Genomic DNA, 24,197 nt, shown 5'->3' on the forward strand with positions numbered 1-24,197 from the left:
CGCCACCCGTTTCTCTCCCTTCCTCCTCCCCCTCACCCACGTGGCTCCGCTCCTGCGCTGAAGATGTAAGTGCCTTAGACAGATGTCTGCTGCCTCGTGTCTAAAACCCTCAACGCGAGCTGCTGAGCTCGGCAAACTCTAATTAAGATCAATATTTCAATTTTTAGTAAAAGCGGACGAGATGGAGAGGAGTCAGCTGGACAGAAATCATCAGTCCGCCCAGAGTCGGAAAGACAAAAAGAAAGGTCAACCGTGATCCTTCATGGTGTGTGAGAGTGTCTTGGACAGGAGGTTTGCGATTTACGTGTTCAAATACTTCTGTGGATTCTTTACAATTTCTTCTACTTATCTTTACCCACTTAAAGTTTATTTTCTCCTTGTTAGGAATGGTTAAACTAATGGTTGATCAAAGGTTCACAACAAATCCATGAGTTTTCAAAAAGGTTGAAGGTCAGATTATTCCAGAAGCTTAATGCTTGTGTATCATTATGTGTTTGGGATCAATTCCTTGTTGCATCGAGTTATGTCCAAGTTTCAGCTGTTCAATTGTTCAGGTGGGTGCAAGTTGAAGAGTTTTCCCTGTACTTAGCAGAACTTCTGAAGAACTTGGAGAGTGGCTTTGGTGTTTCAGCATCTTGTAGTTCATGGCAGGCTTTATTTTTGGTGGTTCTTTACAGTATTTTCACTTCTGATTAGAGTTGGCTTGTGCCTTGACAGATGCCAGCATACCGCCCTACAGGATTTCCAGAACCTTTCATGAAACTCCTGACCTGATGTCCTTCTGATAATCCACATGGGATTCTGATATTTTGTTGTTTTCTTTTTCTTCTCCGCTTTAGTCAGGATCTTTAAGGCAAATAAAAGCCAAAACTTACAAAAGAACAAACAGACGTTTGTCAGCTAAATCTGAAGGGTTCAGCTGACTTTTTCTATGCCTATTGGGTTGTCTCTTTGAAGGGTTGTAGAAGGCTCATGGTTATTTATTGGTGACTATACCTTGGTTGGTAGATGTCACAAGGCAACACAGAAACAGAACTGACAACGATGCACATATCCATACCTATGGGCAGTTTAGAGAAGCCAATTGACATGACAACAGTTATGTTTTTGCATTATCCAAGGAAGCCGGAGTACCCAGAGAGAACTCATGCTTGCACAGGGAGAATTTGCAAACTTAATACACAGGGCCTGGAGTCCAGCCCAGGCCCTGCTGTCCTCTCAGAGTACTTCATCTTCTTCCCACACATGACTTTTAGGTTTATTGATCTCTCTAAATTGTCATTTTGTTTGAGTGAGTGTGAATGCATGTTTGTCCTGTGTTTCTTTGTTGGCCTGTGATGGATTGGCAAACTGTCTAGGGTGTACCCTGCCTCTTCCACATTGACCTCTTGAAACTGCCACCAAACCCCTGTGATCTTGCAAAGACAAGTTGATATAGATAATGGATGGATAGATGTTAACGTTTGAATTGACATGCTTTTCCTTATCTCTGCTCTATGCATCTTTCTGACTGGAAAATAATTAAAAATCTGTGCATGTCTAACAAATCACCTCATTTGGTTTCAGCAGGTCTGTCCCTGAATTGAGTGAAGCTCCTCATATTTTGCTTTGGTGAGTTGTCTGTAAAGTTATTAAATGATGCAAATCAGTGTTTAGATTTGCAGTTTTTCCATCTTTGAAACCACAAACATTTTTACAGGTCGTTGGGACAAACATTAAGCTATACCGTAACTCTACTCTGTATAGAGAGATGACCCCTAACTTTAAATTAAAGCTGATTCCTGCGCTGGAGCATTAGTGACAGAACCCCCTCCATCCCGGCCTGTGATAACCCTGAGCCCCTTCCGGGAGCTGCGATGCGGGGCCACCTTGGCTCTAAAGCCCAGCAACGATCCTCCACCTTGCTGATGTCCATTTCACTTAAGTCGCCAGAAGTGCATTTGCAGCGAAGTCCTAAAATGTAAAGGCACAAAGGAAAAGCCTGACTTCAAATATTTCTGTCCCAAGCTGCGGTGGCAGACACTCCCCTTCCCCTCACAATGAATGGACCACCGCAGATCTCCTTAACTGCGCCATTTCAATGCAGACTGCTTAGCTGGCCGTTTGATGGCCAGCTCCAAAAAGCCTCTTCTAATGACTTTGCGCACCTAAACTTGAAATACTTTGATATGATTTCCGTCTCTTCATCTCATATCCTCCTTTTCGTCCCTGCCAGCAGATTTGAAGCAGAGGAAGGAGGAGGTGGGGGGTATATTTCATGACCGCTTCGGACTGGAAATTAAGCTCAGCAGCTGCGCAAGGCTTTCCTCTCCACATCTGACCAAGTTAAACTTACTGCCACCTGTTTTTTTACACTGATCGGCACTTTATTCCTCGGATATATCGCCCGCTGAGTATGTGTCCCCCGGGGGCCCCGGGGCGCTGCTGAAAAGGCTAAACGGGTCAGGCGCAGCGACGTCCCTGTTTAAGTCCTGCTCCCACGATGCTTATCAGCGGTATCGACATCCTGCCCCTCCACCCCATCACCTGGAAGCTGCCCGGACCCAGAAATAACAAAAAAACACACACACAGAGAGACAGATGTGTCCCAGATAGAGCCGGGCGGCGGTGCAGCTTAATTATCCGTCGATCCGCAGAGATGAGGCGGGGGATGCGATCTGTGGTTAATTGGGAATGAAAACCTGCTGGGACTGTCCAATCATACTTAACCCACGCGCAGTCACGGCTCCACGCAGACTTGAGGAAATGCAGATTGATTTTTTTATTCCTCTGGCAGAGGGCCGCAGATCGATCAGTGATTGATAGATTTGCTGGTTTGTGGTATCAGAGGCCCTGAAGGAGATAAGTGGATATAAAAAGCAACGGTTTATACAGCTAGAGAACAAAAGTGGGAATACTCTATAGATCACTGCTTTAAAATTAGTAAGTCTACCTTTGAGATGCACAAATCTTATTATATATATATTTGTTTTTTTCTACATTGGGTTTTGATCGGTAATTGGAAGATCAACTAGCCTACACTGCAAAATGTGACAGTTTATCATTTGAATAAAAGAACAAAAACTAACACCAGACATTGGTCTAGGTGCACTTTGATGCACTTCTAATCTAGTAATGATTAGGGATAGTGTCACAGTAAATTAAAATATAATCGAAAAGTATTTTTTTTTGTGTGTAAATCATTTATATAGTTTCACTATTCAGACTGACCTTTGTAGACTGTTTGTCTCTGTTAAATTTCATTATTAGTATTTATAGATAATGAAAACCCAAAATCTAGTTATAAAATCTGACTATTAAAACCATTAAAAATATTTTATACAAAAATGGGTTTTTCACTATTACGGGGAAGATTGCTGAATTAGCATCATTTACATTTTCCAGAATGATGACAAGACACAAAATGCTAAATAGCTCACTGGTCACAGACTGCTGCAGGAATAGTAATATAAAGTTGAGTGAAAGGAAAAAGTGTGGATATGTACAGAGTTAGTGCCTCAAATCTGTGGCATTCACCAGAACAGTTAGTTCTTGTTACAATATCACGTGACCAGAAACTTTACGATCATATTTTCAATAGTAATTAGAAACAGGATCCAACGTCTAAAAGAAGAGAGAACAAAAACAAAAAAGAACACAAAATCCAAGTTGCTTCAGGTTAAATGTGAAGTTCCCACAAAGTCCAAAGCCATTGTTTCATTCTGGTAAGGTATCTTCAATAAATCCTTCCACAATTATGAAGCAAATTAACATATTTCAAATGTGCATAATACTGCAACCCATCAGTACTAAAGCCTAAGATAGCAATTTCAAAGGTTTCAAGTATTTATACAATTTATTTTCACATTTCACCCAAACCTCAAAGTTTAACGTTACTGAGCTCAGTAGCTTTACTCTTCCAAGTGAGCATAAATTCATCTACGTTTACCTTCTACATATCCAATGCTCTGTTATACTGCACTGAAGATGTTTTTGTTGTTGTTTTTGTTGTTTGTTTGTATAGAGTGAAGTTATTTTTCTTCCTGAGGTTTTCCTGGTGTCTGTCTGGCCCGCGCTCCTCCATGCAGTAGCGCCTGCTCGGTCACTAGAGGGGGGGATCTGCTGCACCTGTTTTCCCTGCATGCATGCATGCATGCGCGCTCCGCTTCTCTCGCCTTCTTCGGTTTCGTTCGGCTATCCTCGGACGGAGCAAGTAGCTTCACTTAAACCACGCGCCAGCGGCGTCCTCCCATTGGCCTGTCGCCTCTCCGTGTGGGAGGGTCGGCAGTGAGGGGAGGGCGGGACGCAGCGTTTATAAGAGGCTGCCTCCCAGCGCCTCGCTGATACTGCGTGGTTCTCACCGGGAAGCTTTGGGGTGCACTTAGAAGGCAATTAGAAACAAAGCAAAGTGGAATTTCTCACCTCTTGTACACAATTTTACACACAATCAACACGTTAAGGTCAGGAGCGCGACCCGGCGGGGGGGACGATGCCAGCTTCAAGTAGAAATATGGACTGAGGCCAGCAACAAGGAGCAGCTTCTGTCTCCAAGTAAGACCTCCAACTTTCATGCTTCATCTCAGACTTTTATGAACTTTGAGAACAGGCGTGCCTGCAGAACAGAGTTTGGATTCCTGGGACTGTTGACACACTTTTACGCACGCCCGCGCACCGCTGGATGTGACCGAGTGCGAAACTTTTGAAGCTGGGCCATGCTGCGGTGACTAGAACTGCAGAAGGAGACGACCGATGGTTGGAAACTAATTCTGACCAACAAAAACAGAACAACAGAGAGCAATAAATCAGGGGGGAGCGCTCTGCAGAGGTGAAGGGAGGACAACACAAGCTGGTGTCTCCAAATTCAGCGGGCTCCAGTTTCAGCCGCTCCGGGGGCTCCTGCTATTAAAGCCTTCATCTGACCTGGGAAAAGTTGTCAACAAGAGCTGCAAGCGGAGGCGAACTGGCAGGTGTACAAGTTCATTTACATGCAGACATATATTCACTCCGCTATATATAGAAGTGGCCTGTGGAACTAGCAGCCTTAAGAAGTTTCTCCTCCCACCCAGCGGGCTTGCAGCAGTTCCACGCACCAGGCGTGTGCGTGTACCTATATATACACCATACAGGCTTTTAATTCCCTCTGCAATTTGCCCGCTGTCGGTTTGGCTGTGAGGCCGGGAGTCGTCGCATGGACTGACATGGCCACCGACCTCGCCATGAGCGCAGAGCTGCCTAACAGCCCTCTGGCCATCGAGTACGTCAACGACTTCGACCTGATGAAGTTCGAGGTGAAAAAGGAGCCGCTGGAGGCCGACCGCTTCTGTCATCGCCTGCCGTCCGGCTCACTGTCCTCCACCCCGATTAGCACACCCTGCTCCTCCGTGCCTTCCTCGCCCAGCTTCTGCGCCCCGAGTCCGGGCGCGCAGCCCAACCAGGGTCTCCCCGGCGGCGTCAACGTCGGCAACAACAGCAACAACAGCAGCGGCAACAACAATCACAGCAACGCGGGCAAGCCTCAGCTGGAGGACCTGTACTGGATCCCCAGCTACCAGCATCACATCAACCCGGAGGCGCTCAACCTGACCCCGGAGGACGCGGTTGAGGCCCTGATCGGCAACGCGCACCATCACCACCACCACCACCAGGCCTACGAGGGCTTCCGCGGGCAGCAATACGTCGGAGAGGACCTGTCCGCGGCCTCGGCTGTGCACCACCATCAGGCCCACCACCACCACCATCACCACCACCACGGCCACCACACCCGCTTGGAGGACCGCTTCTCGGACGAGCAGCTGGTGAGCATGACAGTGCGGGAGCTGAACCGGCAGCTCCGGGGCTTCAGCAAGGAGGAGGTGATCCGCCTGAAGCAGAAGCGGCGCACCCTGAAGAACCGCGGCTACGCGCAGTCCTGCCGCTTCAAGCGCGTCCAGCAGCGGCACATGCTGGAGACGGAGAAGTGCACCCTGCAGAACCAGGTGGAGCAACTGAAGCAGGACGTGGCGCGCCTTGTGAAGGAGCGGGATCTGTACAAGGAGAAGTACGAGAAGCTGGCCAGCCGGACCTACAACTCCGGCGGGCCCGCGAACACGAGAGATCCGTCCGGGAAACAGGCCAGCACCGAGTTCTTCATGTGAGAGAGACATTACCACGCTCACCTCCACACTCTTCTGACTCTAATCGATCTTTTCTGATTTGTGTTTACAGTTATTCCTCAACAGCAAAAGACTTTCAAACTCATCTTCTTAACAAATAAAGGTTAGGTGCGCACAAGCGTCACGTCTGTGAGTCTTAAAGATGTTAAACTTCTGTAAGTCCACAACAAACAAGTCAGGTTGGCACATGGGATCACTTTCAGGCTGCAGACTCCTCTCCTGTCAGAAGTCTTATGAACCAATGACTGTCTTAATCCAGAGAGAGCGCCGGGTTGGTGTTAGAACCAGGCAGAAGCAGCACAGACTGCAGGAGGAGAATGCGCTGTGGTGCAGAGACTCTCAGTAATGCAAATGTAATAGTTCCCCCCGCCCGACCCCCTCCCTCATCCTTTTGCAACCCTGCATGCAGGACATGTATGGTAACCTCCAGCCAAAACCCCATCCACATATGTATGGAAAGCATGACCCATGGGTTCTCCCCAGCCATCCTTCCATCCCTCAGTCATCAGTAAGGCCTGGGTATGCAGAAAAAGCCCCCCTTCCCCCATGAGAGGTGCAAATAACTGCGGACTGAAATGCAAAAACAATCTGCTTCACTGCGAAACACATGGATGCGTCTTTACCTGCTGTTTTCAATCAGTTTTTTCTATTGTTTTAAAAAAGAAAAGAAAAACGACAAAAAGAGATTACCTGAGCCAGATTTTAGACTGTATTTATTTCCACCTGTACATAATGTGTAGAGAAAAAAAAAAGACAAAAAAAAAAACAAAACAAGCAGTCATCTGTGTTATTTTACCTTCTCTCTTTTTAAGGCTTTTGTTGCTTGGATTCGTCGAAATGTCTTAATCCAAAAATGTTTGTATGTTACAGCATGCAAATTGTCTGTGGTATCCTCCTCCTCTTGCTGAACATGTTGAACCTGCACTAAAGAGCAAACTGGAGAAATGTTTCTGTTTTTAACCTGGATGTAAATTTGATTTAAAGGATGGAAAAGGACTGCTGCTAAAACTCTATGCACCAATCTGAAGATTAAAAAAAATACTTAATGATTTATTTTCTCTCTTTTTTATTTTTGTGGTAAAGAATGAAAAATGTTGCGGGGCCTGCGGGGTTTGCCCCGCAGCCCCGATGTCTTAAAGCGAGCGGAAGGGGAGGATGCTTGATTGTTAGAAAAAACGGGACACAGCTGATCATCACTCTGTCAACAGGAAAAAAAAGTTCGTGTGTTGTCTGCTGCCTAAGATATATGTGCAATATTGTGCAGAAGCGCTCTGGTGTTTGTGGAAAAACAAAACCGAGGATTCATGTTCCCGCCAAAATATCTCGGCCAATTAAAAAAAAAAAAATCTTAAACGAGTTGAGTTTGATTAATGGCGATTTGATCTATCTCAAGACTTCTGCACAGTGCTGTGGATGTATATCTGTACATATGATTTCTATACTTATCCGACGGACCTGTCCTGGCGCGTCAACAAGTGGAAAAATCTGCAAAGTGGGGGGGAAAGTTTGTTGAGAAACTCATGTTTTCATAATGTTTAATAAAAAGTTCTGTCCCAAATCCGTGGCGCGGCTGCTGTCTGTCGTTGTTGCAGCGAAACGTTTTGTCCAAATGTCTAAACTAATTGAAAAACAATTAAACGAAAATGAGTTGAAGTTTCAGAAATCCACATTTCTGAAACTTACGAAATGTTAATTAAGTGTGTGGACCCCTCCTGCTGATGGAGGGGGCTTTTATAAGGCAATGAGCGACATCGAAACTTTATTTGGTTTTGAAACAATGAAACAAAACAAAAAGTGACATTTTAAAAATGATATGTATATTATTTACTGCTCATTAACAGAAAGTAAATGTCATGTGCAGCTGTAAGCGCAACTTAAAACATTCGTTCTGAATAGTTTTTAGTTTTATATCACAGTGGATTACATTTTAATTTAAATATATTTTAAATTAAGGAAGGAAGGATATTAATAAAAATCTGAAAAAAAAATTCCGCGCATAAAATGTTATTATTATTATTATTATTATTATTATTATTATTATTATTATTATTATTATTATTATTATTATTCAAATATTGATTTTGCTATCCTTTTTTTTCTCCACATTTTTTCGTTTCATTTTAGTATTTTAGAGGCGCTGAACTCGGAGCCGGTGATGGAGCTTCTCTCCGCGGGCCTCGCTGACTCTGTCGCCCCATCGCAGACTGCAGGATGTTGGGGCAGCAGATGCTCTGACCTCCTGCAACACTGCCCTGATTTTCAGATGCGTGTGTGTGTGTGAGTGTGTGAAGGACGGGACCATATAAAAAGCGCGCACTTCTCTGTCGCGGTTCCGGCCGCTTATTTACGGGCCTCCGCGCAACCTCGAAAGTCGGTGATCGATGTTGGAAGCCCGGCTGGTTCATTACTCTCTGTCCGACCGCTTCCTCTCAACTACTGAACACGTGTTCCACAGGGGTAACTTTGTATGACACCTTAGTGGTCTGCACGTGGCGTGGGATGCGAGCACGCGCGCACTAACGCACGCGCTCTCGTGTTTGTGCCAGCGCTAAATGAAGCGGTTTGTTGGCGCTGGATGGCGCACAGCGCAGCTTGAGACGAGTGCCAGCCCGGGTTGGTGCTGATGTGACACCGTCTTCAGACCCGGCGGCTTGTGGCTCACTTCAAACACGGATCATAAACCGCCGTGAAGCAGCGCGTGATTGGGAAATTGCGCGCGTGTGTTACTGCGTGTATAAGTGAGCGTGCTGAGACCTCTGGGTGGGTGCAGGTCAGTGATCCGCTACAGCAGCTATATCTTGAGTTGCTCCGCTGGTTAAAGCTGTGATGTGGCTTTTTTCAGTCAGAAGTTCATCATCATTAATAATTATTGGATGCGGTGCAGTTTGAGGCCAGATTGCTGCTGTTGAGATTGATTTATCTGCTTTCTCATGTTTGTAAATTTACACTCTTAAGTTATGTGTGAGTGCTGTCAGCCTTTGTCACTGTGCCCAACTGAAATGTGTTTTAATCATGATTAAAATCGCAATATAAAGCCATTTTAGGCTACTTTACAATAAAACAAACTGTTCAACATGAAACATTTAGCCTCACTCCGTCCAATCAGAAGGTCTGTATGTGGCATTCACGTTCGGATCAACTCTCAAGTAAATCCCTAGTAAAACAAACTCGGTAAGTTAAAACAGTCAGTAAAAAAGTCTATCTGTGGGTTTAGAGATGCTCTTCATTCTGCTCCTGATGTAGAAAAATTGCTCTTTTAGTTTACTTTTAATTTGATGAAACATAATTTCCCATTAACATTTTTTAACACATTCTATGCCACTTTATATCTTATAGCTGATTGCTTCACATAAAAAAACGGCCTTTTCTTAGTTTCAAACTGACTAAAATTAGTCAGTTTCCACTTATCGCCCGTGGAGCGATGATAGAGAAGAACGCTTTCGACTGATATGAGTGCACGCATCTTTCTCATCTCTGCACTTTAACTCTCCAAATTAAATAATTTGCTGAGTCCCTTTATGGGCTGAACGTTCAGCTTGGAGTTGAAATCTTAATTTTCTCCCAATATCTCTTCTCCTGCTCCCTCCTTTCTCTCTTTCTCTCCTCCCCAGCCTCTCCATCACTCTGCTCCTCCCGCTGCTTTTTGCTGACTCAGAGGAAACGTTGAGCTGTGTGACAGCCGTCACCTCGCGCACAGACGGGGGACTGCGCGCGTGTGTGCGCGTGTGCGAACCTGGAGCAGGATGCGGTGGTATGCAGCGGACTATCGGGGCTCGCTTTGTGCGCGTGCGCGCGCGCGTGTGGAAAAGAGAGATATCACTGTGACTACTCTGAGGGCTTTTCTTTCTATAAATCAGGGCAGAGTCCATCTGAGCTCAAACAAAGCGAGTGAGCAGGGATGGAGAGAAACAGAGATGGGAGCGGAGGGGGGGCTGCGGTGCGTCTCTGGCGTCTGCTGCTGCTGAGATTCGACACAGTCAGCGTCTCTGCGGCTCGGCTTACCTACAGTATACCTACACACAAACACCCACGCACGCACACACACGCACATCATAAACAGAGTGCAGACAAACAGCAGCTGATGGATTCACATCCTTTTAATCAAACTGATAATGACCTCCTTCCCTTCGTTGTTTCACTGCTGCTGCACGAGTTTCTCCGGATGGAAGCTGTGGGGGATGTTTATTGGCTCTGTGAATTTGTTTTCAGCACAAAGTTTGCTTGATGGCTTCACAAGCCCTGAAAAGGTTTCTCTCTCCCTCTCTCTCTCTCTCTCTCTCTCTCTCTCTCTCTCTCTCTCTCTCTCTCTCTCTCTCTTTCTGTCTGAGGCATAAGCCGTATCATGTTATTGGCTGTGATACTGGATCCACCAAGATTCTGTCAAATGCTCTCAGAATTTGGGAAATCCTCTCTTTTTCTTTGATGGTGCTTGGAAAAAAAACTTTGTAAGATAGTCCAACTCTTTTATCAGTGTAAGGTTGTTGTTTTTTGTTGTTGTTGTTCAGATCATTTAAAAGTGTTTTTGCCGGTATTTGCATATTAATTATTGTGAAATGTTGTGCAATTTTCTACCTTCTTAACAATGTAATTATTTTCTGTCACATTTGGATGTTTTCACCCTCATGACCAATTTTTTATTTATTTATTTTTTCCACACATTTGACTGAGCTCTTATTTTGTGTTTGCTCATACAGTTTGTTGTGTTAAAGCCCTTCAATAAATGGACTTTGCTCACCGTCTATTGAGCTGAGAAGATGACTGAGACTTTAAATTTAGCTAAACTTTTCATTTTTATATAACAGATGATCAGAACCTGCAACTCTCCTGATGCCACCAGGTATATTTAGAAACTTGTGAAACACGTCAAGGTTTCTAAAAGTGAATGATCTCATTCCGATAGTTTATAACTCTGTAACTTTTCAATGTGACCCATAGTTGAAGCCACATAATTTATATAGTTAAACTGAAGTCATTCTTGTATTTTCCTGCTTTGATTATTTCTCTGCATCTCGTAGATGCAGAGAGCACAAACAGCTTCCAGCAATCAAACATTTGGGATCTGTTTCTTTCTGTAACATGAATATGTTTTGAAAAAAAAAAGTATTTTTCATGATGGCCGTCTAATGCTGTGTCCAGGCAGATTTAGGAATACAGAAAAAGATGAATCAAACTTGTTTGTTGTTGTTTCTTCACTGTATCATTTTGATTTTGTTCACCATCTGATTTATGAAGCTGCAGCAGGTCTTGTGCTGTGAACCATGCACAAGCAGCAGAGAGTGAGCCTAACACATCCATGAGGATTACTCTTCGATGTAGCTTATAATTATATTCTGAATTATAAGCAAAGAGAATGAATATCTATCATTTATCCCAGTTGAAAACAAGTAGTTCACTTCCTGCAAAGATGACTATAACGTCAGTTGAACCAGTGTAGTAGTTACGTAACCTCTTTTGCCTTTCGACTTCATTTTTTTCCTCTTCAAACTTTTCTTTTAAAGTAAATATCTTCTGCTTAATTCAGGGTCAGATCGCGGCGGCAGCCTTAGCAGAAACCCATGTTTCCTTCTTCCCAGCCACATGGGCCAACTCCTCTGGGGAAATCCCAGCGTGTTCCTGTACTGGGTCTCCTCTCGATGGGACATCCCAGGAACACCTCAGCAGGTAGGCATGCAGGAGACATTCAGACACCTGAGCCACCTCTCCGTATTTAAGATCAGCCGCTCTGCTCTGTGTCTCACCTATGTCTAAACCAGAAACTCATTTTGGGCACTTGTCTCTACCCAGAGCTATTGACCATAGATGAGGGCAGGAACGTGGATCCAACAGGAAATCAAGAGGTTTGAGTATCAATTTTGAAAAACAAAAAAACAAAATAGTTTTTCATTTATATTTTGCTTTAAAAAGATGGCATGTCAAAATGTTTTCATTCTATTCTCAAAAATCTGTGGAAGGACCTTATCGGGGATCATTTTTGCACCTTTCTTGTAGTTGCTGAGCAGCTTTCTGCATATTTTTCCTTTAGTTTTGGCTTCCATGTTGAAAGACCTCCTTTCCATCACCCTAACCTTTGCCTTTCTCTTCAGATTCTCTATCACATGACAATCACCACTCAAGCGGAATCATTTTTAAATATTAATTATTTCTGGTCAGAAGAAACATATTGGTAAATTTAAAAGATGAGCTTAAACCTTTACCTGTCAGAAGTATGAATTGTCTCATCTCTAGATATTTCTTAATGATTGTTATGGAGACTTGCTGACATTTAGATCCCCTTCTCTGTTTTCTAGCAATATTTACTTGGTTTCTCATCCAATCTTTTCTGTTCCAATTCTAATCTTTTAAAAAAGTTTTTCATTATTTTCACAGTACATACAGACAATATAAAGTTAGCAGCTATTTTAACAGTCATGTCTGACATACGTAGCTCAACTTTTGCCTACTTTCCTTATTCATTAAGAGTAAATGCATCTTAAACATTTTAGCTTCAACTATGTTATTATTTGTTATGGATTTAGAGTTATTTATTTATTTATTTATTTATTTATTTATTTATTTATTTATTTATGTTATATGTGGTCATCTTCAGTTTTTTGTCTCCTGACAGCAGTAATTCCAATCTGTTTGTGTTGGGATTTTTATTTTATTTAGCAGAAACCTGTGAGTGCCGTCTTGCAGCCACTGGCTCCGTTTAGAGCGGCTCCTGTGGGACGTGCTCAGCTTTGAAAAGTTGTCACACCGCGCAAAACGCAATCGACATTTTTGATAAATCACCTGCGTGCTGTTAACACTCAACGGGGTATTAATAATTATTACTCTTGATCTGGTGATGGAGTTAGTGACCCAGGGGCCTGAAGCTCCACCTTCACTTCAGAGGGGGAGGGCTGTGGAGGTTCACCACAGCGGTCCCTACCCGACACACTGGGGAAAAGCAATTTGGCACCGTTAGCGCTGCGACCCCCTGACTGAGCTGCGTACCCTGCCTCCACACCGAGCACACACACACATATTCAGACACACTGACATGCTGCATGCTGAGTGGACAAATTCAAACATGCTATCACAGGAGAAAATATGCCCAAACAGCAAATCTAAGCTTGTCCCATGCTTTGAAAATACAATAAGAAACCAACAAATAAACAAACAAACAAACAAACGAGACCAAAGGGATGATGTGCTGAAAACACTGAGGAAGAGGAGGGGTGTAAATCAAAGGAAATGACATACTTGTTACCTAAAAGTGGTAAATTAAGCATTTAAACAATGCCTCAAAGGAGGAGTTCGCCAAGCTGAAGAGTTTGACCAGAAAAATTAACATCACTTACTGCAACGATCTATGTTTTTGATGCCTCTGTTTTCTGGTCTTAATTTGCTTCCAATAATTTCTTCAAATATAATTGTGCTTGCCTTATATTATTTTCAGTTGAGGACCAGCAGATTTACTTAGTCAAGCTTTTAAGGAGGGGTCCAGTTCCTGCTGATTCCTTCAATCTGCCACTATCACTTCCCTTCATGTTTCACTTCCTCTCTGTGTGTGTTTGTGTGAGCGCCAGTGATTCAGCAATCAGCCACTCATTGTTTTTCATTCACTTTTATAGGATAAAAAAAAGGCCACTCAGGCCTTTTTTTCTGTTTCACCAGTGGTTACGGCTGTGGTTTATAGAATTATGAGCCACAAATGCAAATCGGCCACAACACTGATATCAACAGCCGAATGTTTTACTTCTTGAGTAACCTAGAGGCACCAGGAAGCGCTGACCTCTCTTGAATGCTCTCTGAGGGGGCCATGTACTGGAAATCCCCTTTCTCCTAGTTGTTTTTGTGTTGCGAAACCTTTACACTGCAATGACAGAGATGAATTTAAAGTATCTTCCTAAAGTCCTCCAGGATCATTACTGTGTTATTCTTGATAGTAGAGCTGCTGCTCAGTTGTTCTCATCCTCCCTCCTTCTTCTTGCCATGTAGTCTTGGAGCAGGATTTTGAGTAAAAGCTGTGTCCATTGTTTGGCGGTTCTTTGTCTTGAAATCAGAAGCATCCATAATGAAATATGTAAAAGTGGGATCAGGACACAATTTTATGTGTTTTGAGAAATGAGGGGGTTAAAGTCCATCTACCTCTGTTATGCCTCTGACTGCCATTTCATGGACATGGATGCAAGTTTTTTTCTGCTGTCAAGAGGGAGTTTCACTGGTTTATTGGTTGGAAAATGCTAAGCTGAAAAGTAAAGGTCTCTTTAAAGTAAATGTTTTGGAGACATTCAGGCTCCTGCCCAGGTTACTGGAATCTCGATGTAACATTTATTCAGCTTACCTGCTGTTCACAAAAAATAATTTAGGTAGCCAATATAAAAATTTAATGTTAATGCAGTACCACTCTCTCAAAATAAAGCTATGACTCTGTAATTGAGATCTTAGTTTAATGTGGTGAAGTAAATCTTTTGTGAATTTGCATTTTAAAGCCCAGCGCGGGAGATTAAGAAACACATCAAGGTTTCACATGACAAGCTTATTTGGAATCTCTACATCCGCTACGTCGTTCTAATTTATAGCATTCAAAAAGCCTGTAGGAAGTACATACCGACATACTAATGTTTCTTTTTTCAATTGATGTTTTTCACTCAGTTGAATAATTCATATTCTCATGAAGCTGCTGTTGGTCAGTCTGTGCAGTAATGCAGTGGAGAAGACTGTCCGCAGTGGCAGTGGAGGGTCAATCGGCAATCAATTATTCCACTCGGCCTGGCCTGCAGCCACACCACAGACTGGCTTCCTGCACTGAGAGCACATACACACACAGCACAACACACTCTACTCACATCCACTCAGTCTTGACTAGACACACAGGCCACAGAACCCACAGGTTTAATGTAATGAGGAAGCCATCTTGGAAGGAAGCTAAGAAAGGCACTTTTCAGTCCAGATTCTAAGTATTAACTATAAATGCCATTGGAAAATGCTTATGGTGTGTCTAAGCCTTGTATGTGCAACTGAACGTTTGTATAAGTTAAACGGCACATTTAACTTCCTCGTTTTTATTTTAGCCCCCATGGGAGAACAGTTCTTGTCATAGAACTGATATCGTCCCCTTGTAAACACAGGATATTTTTGATATTTAATCGCTTAATCGGACATTTTTTTTAGTCAAAAATTTGTTATATGAATTACACTGTACACTTTCATTTAGTCTCTTTTTATTGAAATACTGTCTATTTGAAATTTCTTAATGTTAAGACAAATTGGAACTGAAATGAAATTATTTGTGTGCACAAACCAAAGGAAAAAAAGCTAAATCTGATCATCATGATTTTACCTTTGAACTATTATGTATCTGTCTTTAGATGGTTTCATTTCGAACTCAATCTCTTCCATGTAAAAGTCAAGATACATTTTAGAAATATGCATTTTCACACGTTTGTGTCTTTGAAAACAGAAATAAATGTGAAGAAGGTTGACAGTCCAAGTTGTCTTATGCCTTTTGTCCATTGGCCACTTGAGTTAGTTATGAGCTTTTCCATGAACCTCCAGCTGAGTTTAACAGTGGTTTCAGAGTAACATGTACCCATTCTTCATTAGCAAATAGCTCAAGCCGAGTCAGATTGGAAAAACATCAAGATTTTTCTACGAAAAACTTGCTTGCTCATCTCATTCCATTTATGTTCAACTTGGCACAGACTTCTCACAATAGTTTGCTACAATTCTGCTCCATTTCTCCTTATGGAACTGATGTAACTGAATGAAATGGTGATTGAAAAATGTGTTAGAAATACTTGTATTGCTTAGTGAATCTGAGGAACTGGTTTCAGCTCCCAATTGCTTTAGATGGTGCTAAAACTCTAGACAGATTGCTGCTTTGATTATCTTTTGTTCTGACTCTCTGTGACAATCTCACAGAGAGTCAGAACCATGTTTCCTAAAGTAGAAATACATTTGGTTTATGCATATGTAAAATATTCACTACCATAAACTACTCTACACAACCCCACCCCATCGCAAAGCATCCCTTACAGCTGGTAAAACAGTCAGGTTTCAGTAAAAAACAAAACAAAACCCAACACCACTTCCTGTCGTGCGTCATGTCCACACACATAAAGGACTGGGCAGGCAGTCATGTGGCAAACACACCAAAGCTGCAAACTGAAGTGACTGAGGTGTCACTGAACCTGACACACACAGTGAGGACACAGGCCTGGAGGCAGACACACACTGCCTGGACTGACCAACTTGCAGTGTCTGTGTACTGATTGCTAACTGGGTTCTGTCATGTTTGTCTTACTGAAAGGACACACAGTCAAGTTTGTGAAGACGTGAAAATAAAAAAGCAACTTTATATCAAGTGAAGGTTTAACATCAGGAGATAAAGATCAGGCTGAGTCTCTTCTTATCTGATCTTGCAAGCAAGACCAAATATTATATCTAACAGACGTCAACTTTCTGAAAAAAATCAACAAAATACCATTTACAATTTGCTAAAATAGCCTTCTTGTTTACTTATGAATTTAATCAATTTGTTGGGAAATAACGTTAAACTTTAAATCGATTTCTGCTGCTCAACAATCTTCGGTTCTTGTCAGATTTTCTTCTTCTTGATGCTCAGAGCATTTACATTCATACCTGGACTGCAGGCAGATCAGTCAAGCACAAGCACACATTGAACTTGAGGATATCTACTACGCACACATTTTGAAGATACTACATAAACATCAAAGTTTGCACATCAAAGTTTACATTAGTTGCTACTGTCTGAATGGCCTTTCTATTGGGTTGTAGAACCAGATATTGTTCTTTTTCTCAACAACCCTCAAAGCTACATGCAACATAATAGCGAAATGCTAAAAATCCTGCTTTAATAGAGGTAGTCACAACATCTATGTAGAACTGATCAGGTGTATTGATTGGCAGAACCTGGTGGCTCATTCCTCCTTATAAATTCATGCAATCTTTTTTTGACGTAGAAGGAAAGTTTGGTTGGGAAGACAGGGAAGACAACTCCATGTGTGAAATGTTGTGGTTAAAGTTTGCCAAAAGTTTTTCTCAAAGAAATAAAGAATAAGAATATTAGAGTGGGAGAAAACACAAAGAAGCAGTACAATGTTGTCTTGCTTGTTTCTTGTGACTTTAACTGGGGTACATTCAAAGCTTCTGCCTTTTAAACGCTCGTCCTCATTTAGCCCGTTTAATACGGCGAACAGGAGTTCTGCAGGAATACGAGGAGGAGGAGAAGTAAAGAGAATGAAGAAGTGACTGCGGTGAAGGAGTGCAGAGTCAGCGGTGCCAACGGCATACGCAGGAGACGGAGCGCCCAAACTGTCATGGCAGCCCCTGTTGGGTGACAGAGCCGTCACAGTTCGAGAACAGGAGGCAGAAGCAGAGAAAAAGTAAAGGAAGTTAGCAGAAAAGAGAAGCTTCTTGTCTGACATGTTGGCTTTTTATTTAGAGCTATTTTTTGTGGTGAAAGATGTTGGCAGTTTGGGGCCAGCTGTGCTATTCCTCTGACTGAGAATCCTTCTACCTTTGCTGCTATTGATGTGGTCGTCGCTGCTGTTTTTAAGAGACGTATCGTTCTTGTTCACCGTTGGCTCACGATTTCACTCAAGTGAGAGTTACAGCTCAGATTCTCTTCCAGTTCGAATTTGTCTCAGATCATAGCTTGTGGTGTTCACTTGCTCACAGTAAGGAGCGTTTTCTTTTTCCTGATTAAGCACTTTCAACACAGTTGTTTGAAAAGGTTTTTACTATTAAACGTTCTCCTGAGAATTGTTGTGACATTTAATATGGCATTTTGTTGCTCAAGACCCTGCAATGAAGACCTGCTCCTGGATAAAGGACCTGTTCTGACTGACAGTAAAGCTTCAGGCTGTACAGCAATTATCCATTCTTTGCACCTGCTCTATCTCAGCAGGAGGCGCAGTGCTACCAGGACAACATGGCCTGGAATCACCACAGGGTTTTCAACCACTGACTGATCTAACATTCATGTTTTTGAAGCTGGAGAACCAAAGTAAATGGAGTGTGAATGTTTGCTTCCAAAATATGTTTCTTATGTACAGCTCTCTATAGAGAGATATACAAGCAATGACACAGATGCATAATAAATTGAAACATAAAAAAGAAACACTCAAATAATAAAATTAGCAATACAATCATCACTGATCAAAACTCTCTAAGGCATTTACAAAACAATTCATAATTAAGCAAAAATGTTCATCAGAATAAGGATAAAACAATTCCATTTACAAAAAATAGCACGTCGTAAATGTTGTACTAGTACGGAAGTTTAAAAACTCTACAATTCAAGTATTATGCCACAAATGAAAAACAAATGAGTCTTTAACCTGAAAACAAGATTCAAAAAGTTCACTCAAACGTTGCTTTAGAACGATGATAACCACACAGCTGAGGATCCCTAACGTTGAGAAAAATTATCACTTAGTTCCAACCCTCCAGGACTGGAGTTGCCCTACAAATCGTCCCGCATCCCTTAGCAAATATTGAAGACTGTGAGGACAGCGGCCTCTTTAGTAGCTTCATACCACCAAAAGCATCAAAACTTCTTCTAGACATTAATGTCAAATAGAGTTTCTGAAAGCTATTTTTCTACTTTTTCAATAATTTTAAAATAATAGGGAGCTTAGACATAATGAGATATACAAAGAGCTGACGAATGTAAAGTCATTTGTTTTTTTTTTTTTTACCACAGATCACTAGTTCCTAAACTTAAAAAAAAGAAATAGTGGCAGAAATTTATGACCAGTTGCCTAAAACAGCAATAACACAAAGTCACTTAAACAGAACTGTAATGACAGCAAGAAGAATCTAACCAACGGATTCTGGTTAGAATGTTCTAATAAATATTTAAGTGCTTTTTCTTTTCTCTTTAAATATTTATTGATGAAATATATTTTACTGTGATGATTTTTATTTACACACATTTCTCCATCCGTAATGACAACTTTAGGAACCACAGATCAATAAGACTTGGATAAATCAGGATTAACTAATTCAGAACTACATGTTGCCCTATTGGCAACATGTTTGTACAAAGTATCAATGGCAGACAATTTTGTATCCGGTTTGGCAACTCCAGAAGAAAATTCAGTTATTTTAAAGCTTTTTGCACATTGTTACCAGGAGTTTTATTAACTGTGGAGGGGCGTCTGCTTCTCTTTCTCCCTTACTACATCACCTATATATTCACATCGACACCACAACCTCCTGTCCTGCTTGGTTCAGATCAGCAGCAAGGCTCAGTTCACACGGCATCAGTGTGAGCAGCAGCTGGACACATGTTGGCAGTCCTCCTTCCTCCACCTGCAGGTGTGGGTCAGGTAGGCCTCCATGAATAAATCATTCTCTGCAGTCTGCTCGGTCAGGCCTGTTTATGTTGATTAAAATTGCATGACTTTTATTAAGATTTAAGGACAAACTGTGTGTTGTGCTTCTGGTCCCTTTCAGCGAAACGCAAAGTTCTGTTATATGTCAAATTTCCGCTTATTTGTGGGATGTTATTAACAGATTTGCACCGTCAGAGCTGAAAAAAGAAAAGCTTTGCTGAGGCAGGACCGTAACACTGGGTGGAGATGGGGGTCTCAAATACATGTTACACAGCAGAAAATATTTGGAAATGAGATAAAATTATTTAAATTTCCTTGTACTTTCTCGCTTTCACTTCTTGGATTGAGCCAGAAGGGGAAGTTATTAAGTAATTTTGCTCAAACAGAAAAATGGTAGTTCCTTTCCAGCACTGACCCTTCACATTTAGTTTAACTGAGTCAGCTTCAAGCATCTGCAGACTCACAATGTTTCAAAGCTTTTGTCTCCAAACTGTGATGATAAATCTTGGTTCTGGGCCAAATTAGTGTTCCTGATATGTAAGCGTGCCCAGTCCTCAGCCTCTTTTTTTTTTTCACGGTTTCAGCTAAACTGTCTATAGAAGCAATAATTTAAACAAAACATCTAATCTTTTCATAATTTCAAATCTATTGAAAGCTTCTAAGTAGTGGAGGAAAAATGAAACTTCACACTGAAAGATGGAAAATGATTATTTTAAAAAAAAAATCTGTTACACCAAATTGGTGCAGTTACATCACAAACATGTCAGCATCAAACTTTCACAAAGCATGACTCAACAAAAATGACAAAAGGAAAATAATAGTAATCCTCTTTTTGAAAATTTTTGTTGAGAAATAAGGAAAGACATATCCCAAGGTATGAAAAATATTTAGCATTTCTTCCTATAAACAATCTATATAATAATTTATAGACTAATTACAGACACCAATTTGTTTAACATAGTTAATGAACAGTTGGCATGCCCTTCTAGCTCTATGGTTTTCTAAATGACAGAAGGGTTTGATGGTCAAGGCTCTGTGGCACTTTTCAAAAACAATCTCAACCAATTAACTCAAGGTGTATTAAGTCAGAGAGCAGACTTTAAAAATATCAACCATTAGATTCATAATGGAGTGAGTTGATTTTAATAACCTTGAATAAACAAAAAAACTAAGAATGAAGAAAGACCAGACATTTTCTCTTGTATTTCTGGAAGGACAAGTTCAGTTTCTCAGTTTCCTATTAAAATACCAGATAACTGCAATGCATATAACAAGTCAATAACAATAAATCATTTTTGAATATGCCTTCAGCCTTTAATGTAGCATATTAATCGTACAATTCAAGTAAGGACAAACAAAACCTGTTAGAAGAAGACATATAAATAAATAATGCAGCCGACGCTCTTCGGAGGACCCCACAGACATTCTCACCCCACAGGTGAGGACGACTCAGAGAACTGACAGTGAAAGCTGGACTTGTTGTGTTGTAGTTATCCATAAATCTGAATCCAGATTTATGGAGAATACAGGAGTTGTTGTCACATGAGCCTCATCTGGAACTTTCGAGGTTTAATTCATATAAAATCTTTATGTTTTATGTGAGCAGTAAGTGCAGTCTCGTGTAATCGGACAGCTAATATATATAAATATATATAGAAAAAGAGATGTTGGGTTGAGAGACTCAGTACCTGCTTTTTCTTTTGGACGTTGATGAGTCAGCGGTATCACTTAGCTTAATGCAAGGAAGACACTGACTGCTCATAATTACTCAGCCTAACCCAATTTAGAACTTAAAGGAGTATAATTTTAATCAATCAGAGATTTTGACTTCATGCAGAATAGATTTGTTTGTGTTATTATAAAATATGAACGCTGATGCATTCATATTTTGCAATGAGAAGCATTGATCCTGATTTCAATCAATGATTCCCTTCTGATTATAATGCACTGTACATATTTACTTTTTGATTTTTTAAAATTGGTGCATGGAAAATGTGTATATGTGTGTCCCAGAGTGGGTGTGTCACTTTTGTATTGATGGTTTCCTCATCCACCAGAACCTTTGTGATGCTTTTAATCTGGTGCGATATGTTATAGAAACAGTTCAGATTACATATTAATGAAACATGCAGCTCCATGTGTGTGCGCGCGTGTGTGTGTGTGTAAATTGATGAGATGTGAGGTGAAGGTGGTGTCATTTCACCCAGCAGGAGGTCAGCTTCATATTGAGGTGGGAAGGTGATGGGTTTCCAAGGAGATAGTTCTCACTCCAGCCAGGAAGAGAAACGCCCCTAACACACAAATTTTATTTAAATCCTGTTACTTCATGAACATCAGCAATTTCACACTTATACAATGAATGAAAATATGATTGAAAAATTCATTGTTCAATAAACTCTGTAAGTAAAACAATTATATAAATACACTTTATGTTTTCAAGCCTTTATACATTAGACATACATTATATTACATTAGGCCAATAAAAAGAAATGTGCCAGTCATCTTTTATGTAATTCTCTGCTAAAACTGCACGATCATGCGCTCTGATATTTGTTATTTGAATGAAGCAGTGCTGGTGCAATAATATTTATTAAGTGCAGTGTAAATAAAACAACTTGATGCATGTATTAGATTGCTAAATGCATTGGGCCATTTACACCCCCCACCCCACCCACACACCCACACACCCACTCACACACACACATAACTTTAATGATATTATATGTGATACTTGTTTGTATCAAAAATAGTTGCATCAAACTTTTCTTGATACAGATTTGGGATTTTTGTGTTAGTACATTCTTTGTCTATAAAACGTAATTTTTAAAATGGGTCCGTTCTTGGTTCTTGGCTAAAAGGCAATGTCTTTAAAACATGACGTCTTAAAGACATCATGTTTTTAAAACATGACGTCTTTATGTCATGTTTTTTTTTACTTTGACCCCTATATTACCTATATTAACACTTTTTATTACCCTCCGAAATGAAATTGTGTTGTTAGCTTTGAATTCAATAATGTTAAAACACAACCAACTGAGAATAATTTCTGAAAGCCCAAATTTATTTTAGGCTAAAACTTTAAGTTGATTCTGGGACGTAGTACTGCATCTTTAATATTAAAGATGAGCTACAAATAACTGGGGTTGAATTAAAAACTTATATTTGTCAAATACCTTTTTTTGCATTTGTAATGCAAATATTTTTTCTTTTGCCGCAATAAAAATTTCCATCTTTTGTGTGATGCTATATTTTGATGCCACCTGTGTCCCTCTTGTCCCTCTTCACACGGATTCGTGTGTTAACATGTGAGGGTCATAATCAAGTCTTTCTGGAAAGGTGCGAGTCAGCGATTCCAGCATCTCATCAATATTAATCAGAGTTGGTAAGAAGCTGCATAAGCATTCATTAGAGCTTTATAAAAGCTAATCATGGGCATCATCTGAGGTCAGAGGACACACAGGCCTGCATGAGAACACACTGGACAGGACACTCAGCAACTTGTGTTTCCACAGGTCACTCCAACACCAGGGGGGTGTGTATGTGTGTGTCCTCATCATTCAGGAAGCCTTACACCTTTCATCGATGTGCTTTTGGCCAAAATAGAAGACTTTCATTACTCTTGTACTTTTTTCAACTATTTCTTCAGGTGTGCAGTGTGCCTTTAGAATACTGTTGTTTTTCAGTGAAAGAAAGCTGGAGCTTTCAATCAGACTGAATACATTTACCAGATACCAGATCTTTGAAAAATTCATATTCTAATTTCAAAAAGTATAGTTTAATACATTTGGGGAAATAGAGGAGTTTGTGAGTTGATGTAGATATTTGAGCAGCGTCACAGGTGTGCAGTTGCACCTAAAACCCTGATACCTAATCAGATTAAACAGATATATGGCATGCTGAAGCAGCATCAAATCTCAGATTTCTGTTTTTGCACTTTCACTTTACATCAGTTAGGATGAAAAGCCTAGCCTAACTGGTGCAAAACTTCACTCACTGACTTTAATGTGTGTGTGCAGGCATCCAGATTTAACCCTGATGTGCATCTGAAGTCCAGCCGGCAGCTAAAACACACACCGAGGCAATGTGTACATGCAGCTGCTTTTGTCAGTGTAAACTTTGAAGACATCGTTTCAAGTTCAGAAATGCCCTCAGAGCTGGATGTGTAAACTGGACAGACCTTCTGTCAGCAGGTTGGTTTAGGAGAAAGCACACACACACACACACACCAACACACTCGCACACAGAGTGGCTGAGCAAACAACAACAGCAGCACATAAACAGGTGTAATCAAACGCGCAAAGTGCTGAAGAGGGTGGAATCGGTGACGTGCATGATAAAAAGGCTCTTTGAGCAGCTGAAACGCCAACAGTGAAGACCACAGAAGAAGAACAGAGAAGAGGAGGCCTTGGCCTGAGGCATGTTGGTTTGAACCTCTGCGTGGCCTCTTGTCTTATTGATGGTTTCTCCTTCATCACCCGACTGGGGCCACAGGGGGCTGGGGGCGGCTGGGTGGTGGGAGTGTAGGAGTTTCGACACCTCCCCTCAGAGCTGGACGCTGGCGGTAAAGCGCTGATGGTTAGCTAGCACAGCTCCCTTTGTGCTGAAGTACGAGCTTTAAAATGCTGCGTCTGCCTCAACACACACACATACGGCCGCTCACATCTCAGCAAAAAAAAAAAAAAAAGGAAAAAGAAAAACACACACACAGCCCGTCGATATACACCCGTCACCTGGTGCT

General features: G+C 41.3%; 1 protein-coding gene and 1 long non-coding RNA gene across 2 annotated transcripts in view; both read left to right on the top strand.

Annotated features, from left to right (window-relative positions):
- The first annotated feature begins 1,568 nt into the window (after window positions 1-1,568).
- Window positions 1,569-24,197, top strand: part of LOC129376669 (uncharacterized) — a 29,249-nt gene continuing 6,620 nt past the window's right edge. The window contains exons 1-4 of the long non-coding RNA XR_008607795.1: window positions 1,569-1,611; window positions 11,653-11,792; window positions 11,916-11,968; window positions 23,476-23,649. This is a non-coding gene — a long non-coding RNA (uncharacterized LOC129376669). The remainder of the gene's footprint in view (window positions 1,612-11,652; window positions 11,793-11,915; window positions 11,969-23,475; window positions 23,650-24,197) is intronic.
- Window positions 4,342-7,689, top strand: mafaa (MAF bZIP transcription factor Aa). The gene has a single exon (XM_055056246.1). The coding sequence runs from the start codon at window positions 5,178-5,180 to the stop codon at window positions 6,111-6,113; it is 936 nt and encodes a 311-aa protein (XP_054912221.1). The 5' UTR covers window positions 4,342-5,177; the 3' UTR covers window positions 6,114-7,689.

The sequence above is a fragment of the Poeciliopsis prolifica genome, unplaced genomic scaffold, assembly GCF_027474105.1.
Source record: "Poeciliopsis prolifica strain line A6 unplaced genomic scaffold, Auburn_PproV2 SCAFFOLD002, whole genome shotgun sequence".
NCBI lineage: Eukaryota > Metazoa > Chordata > Actinopteri > Cyprinodontiformes > Poeciliidae > Poeciliopsis > Poeciliopsis prolifica.

Coding starts and splice junctions, on each gene's coding strand:
- mafaa (XM_055056246.1), top strand. CDS start 5,178: ATGGCCACCGACCTCGCCATGAGCGCAGAGCTGCCTAACAGCCCTCTG.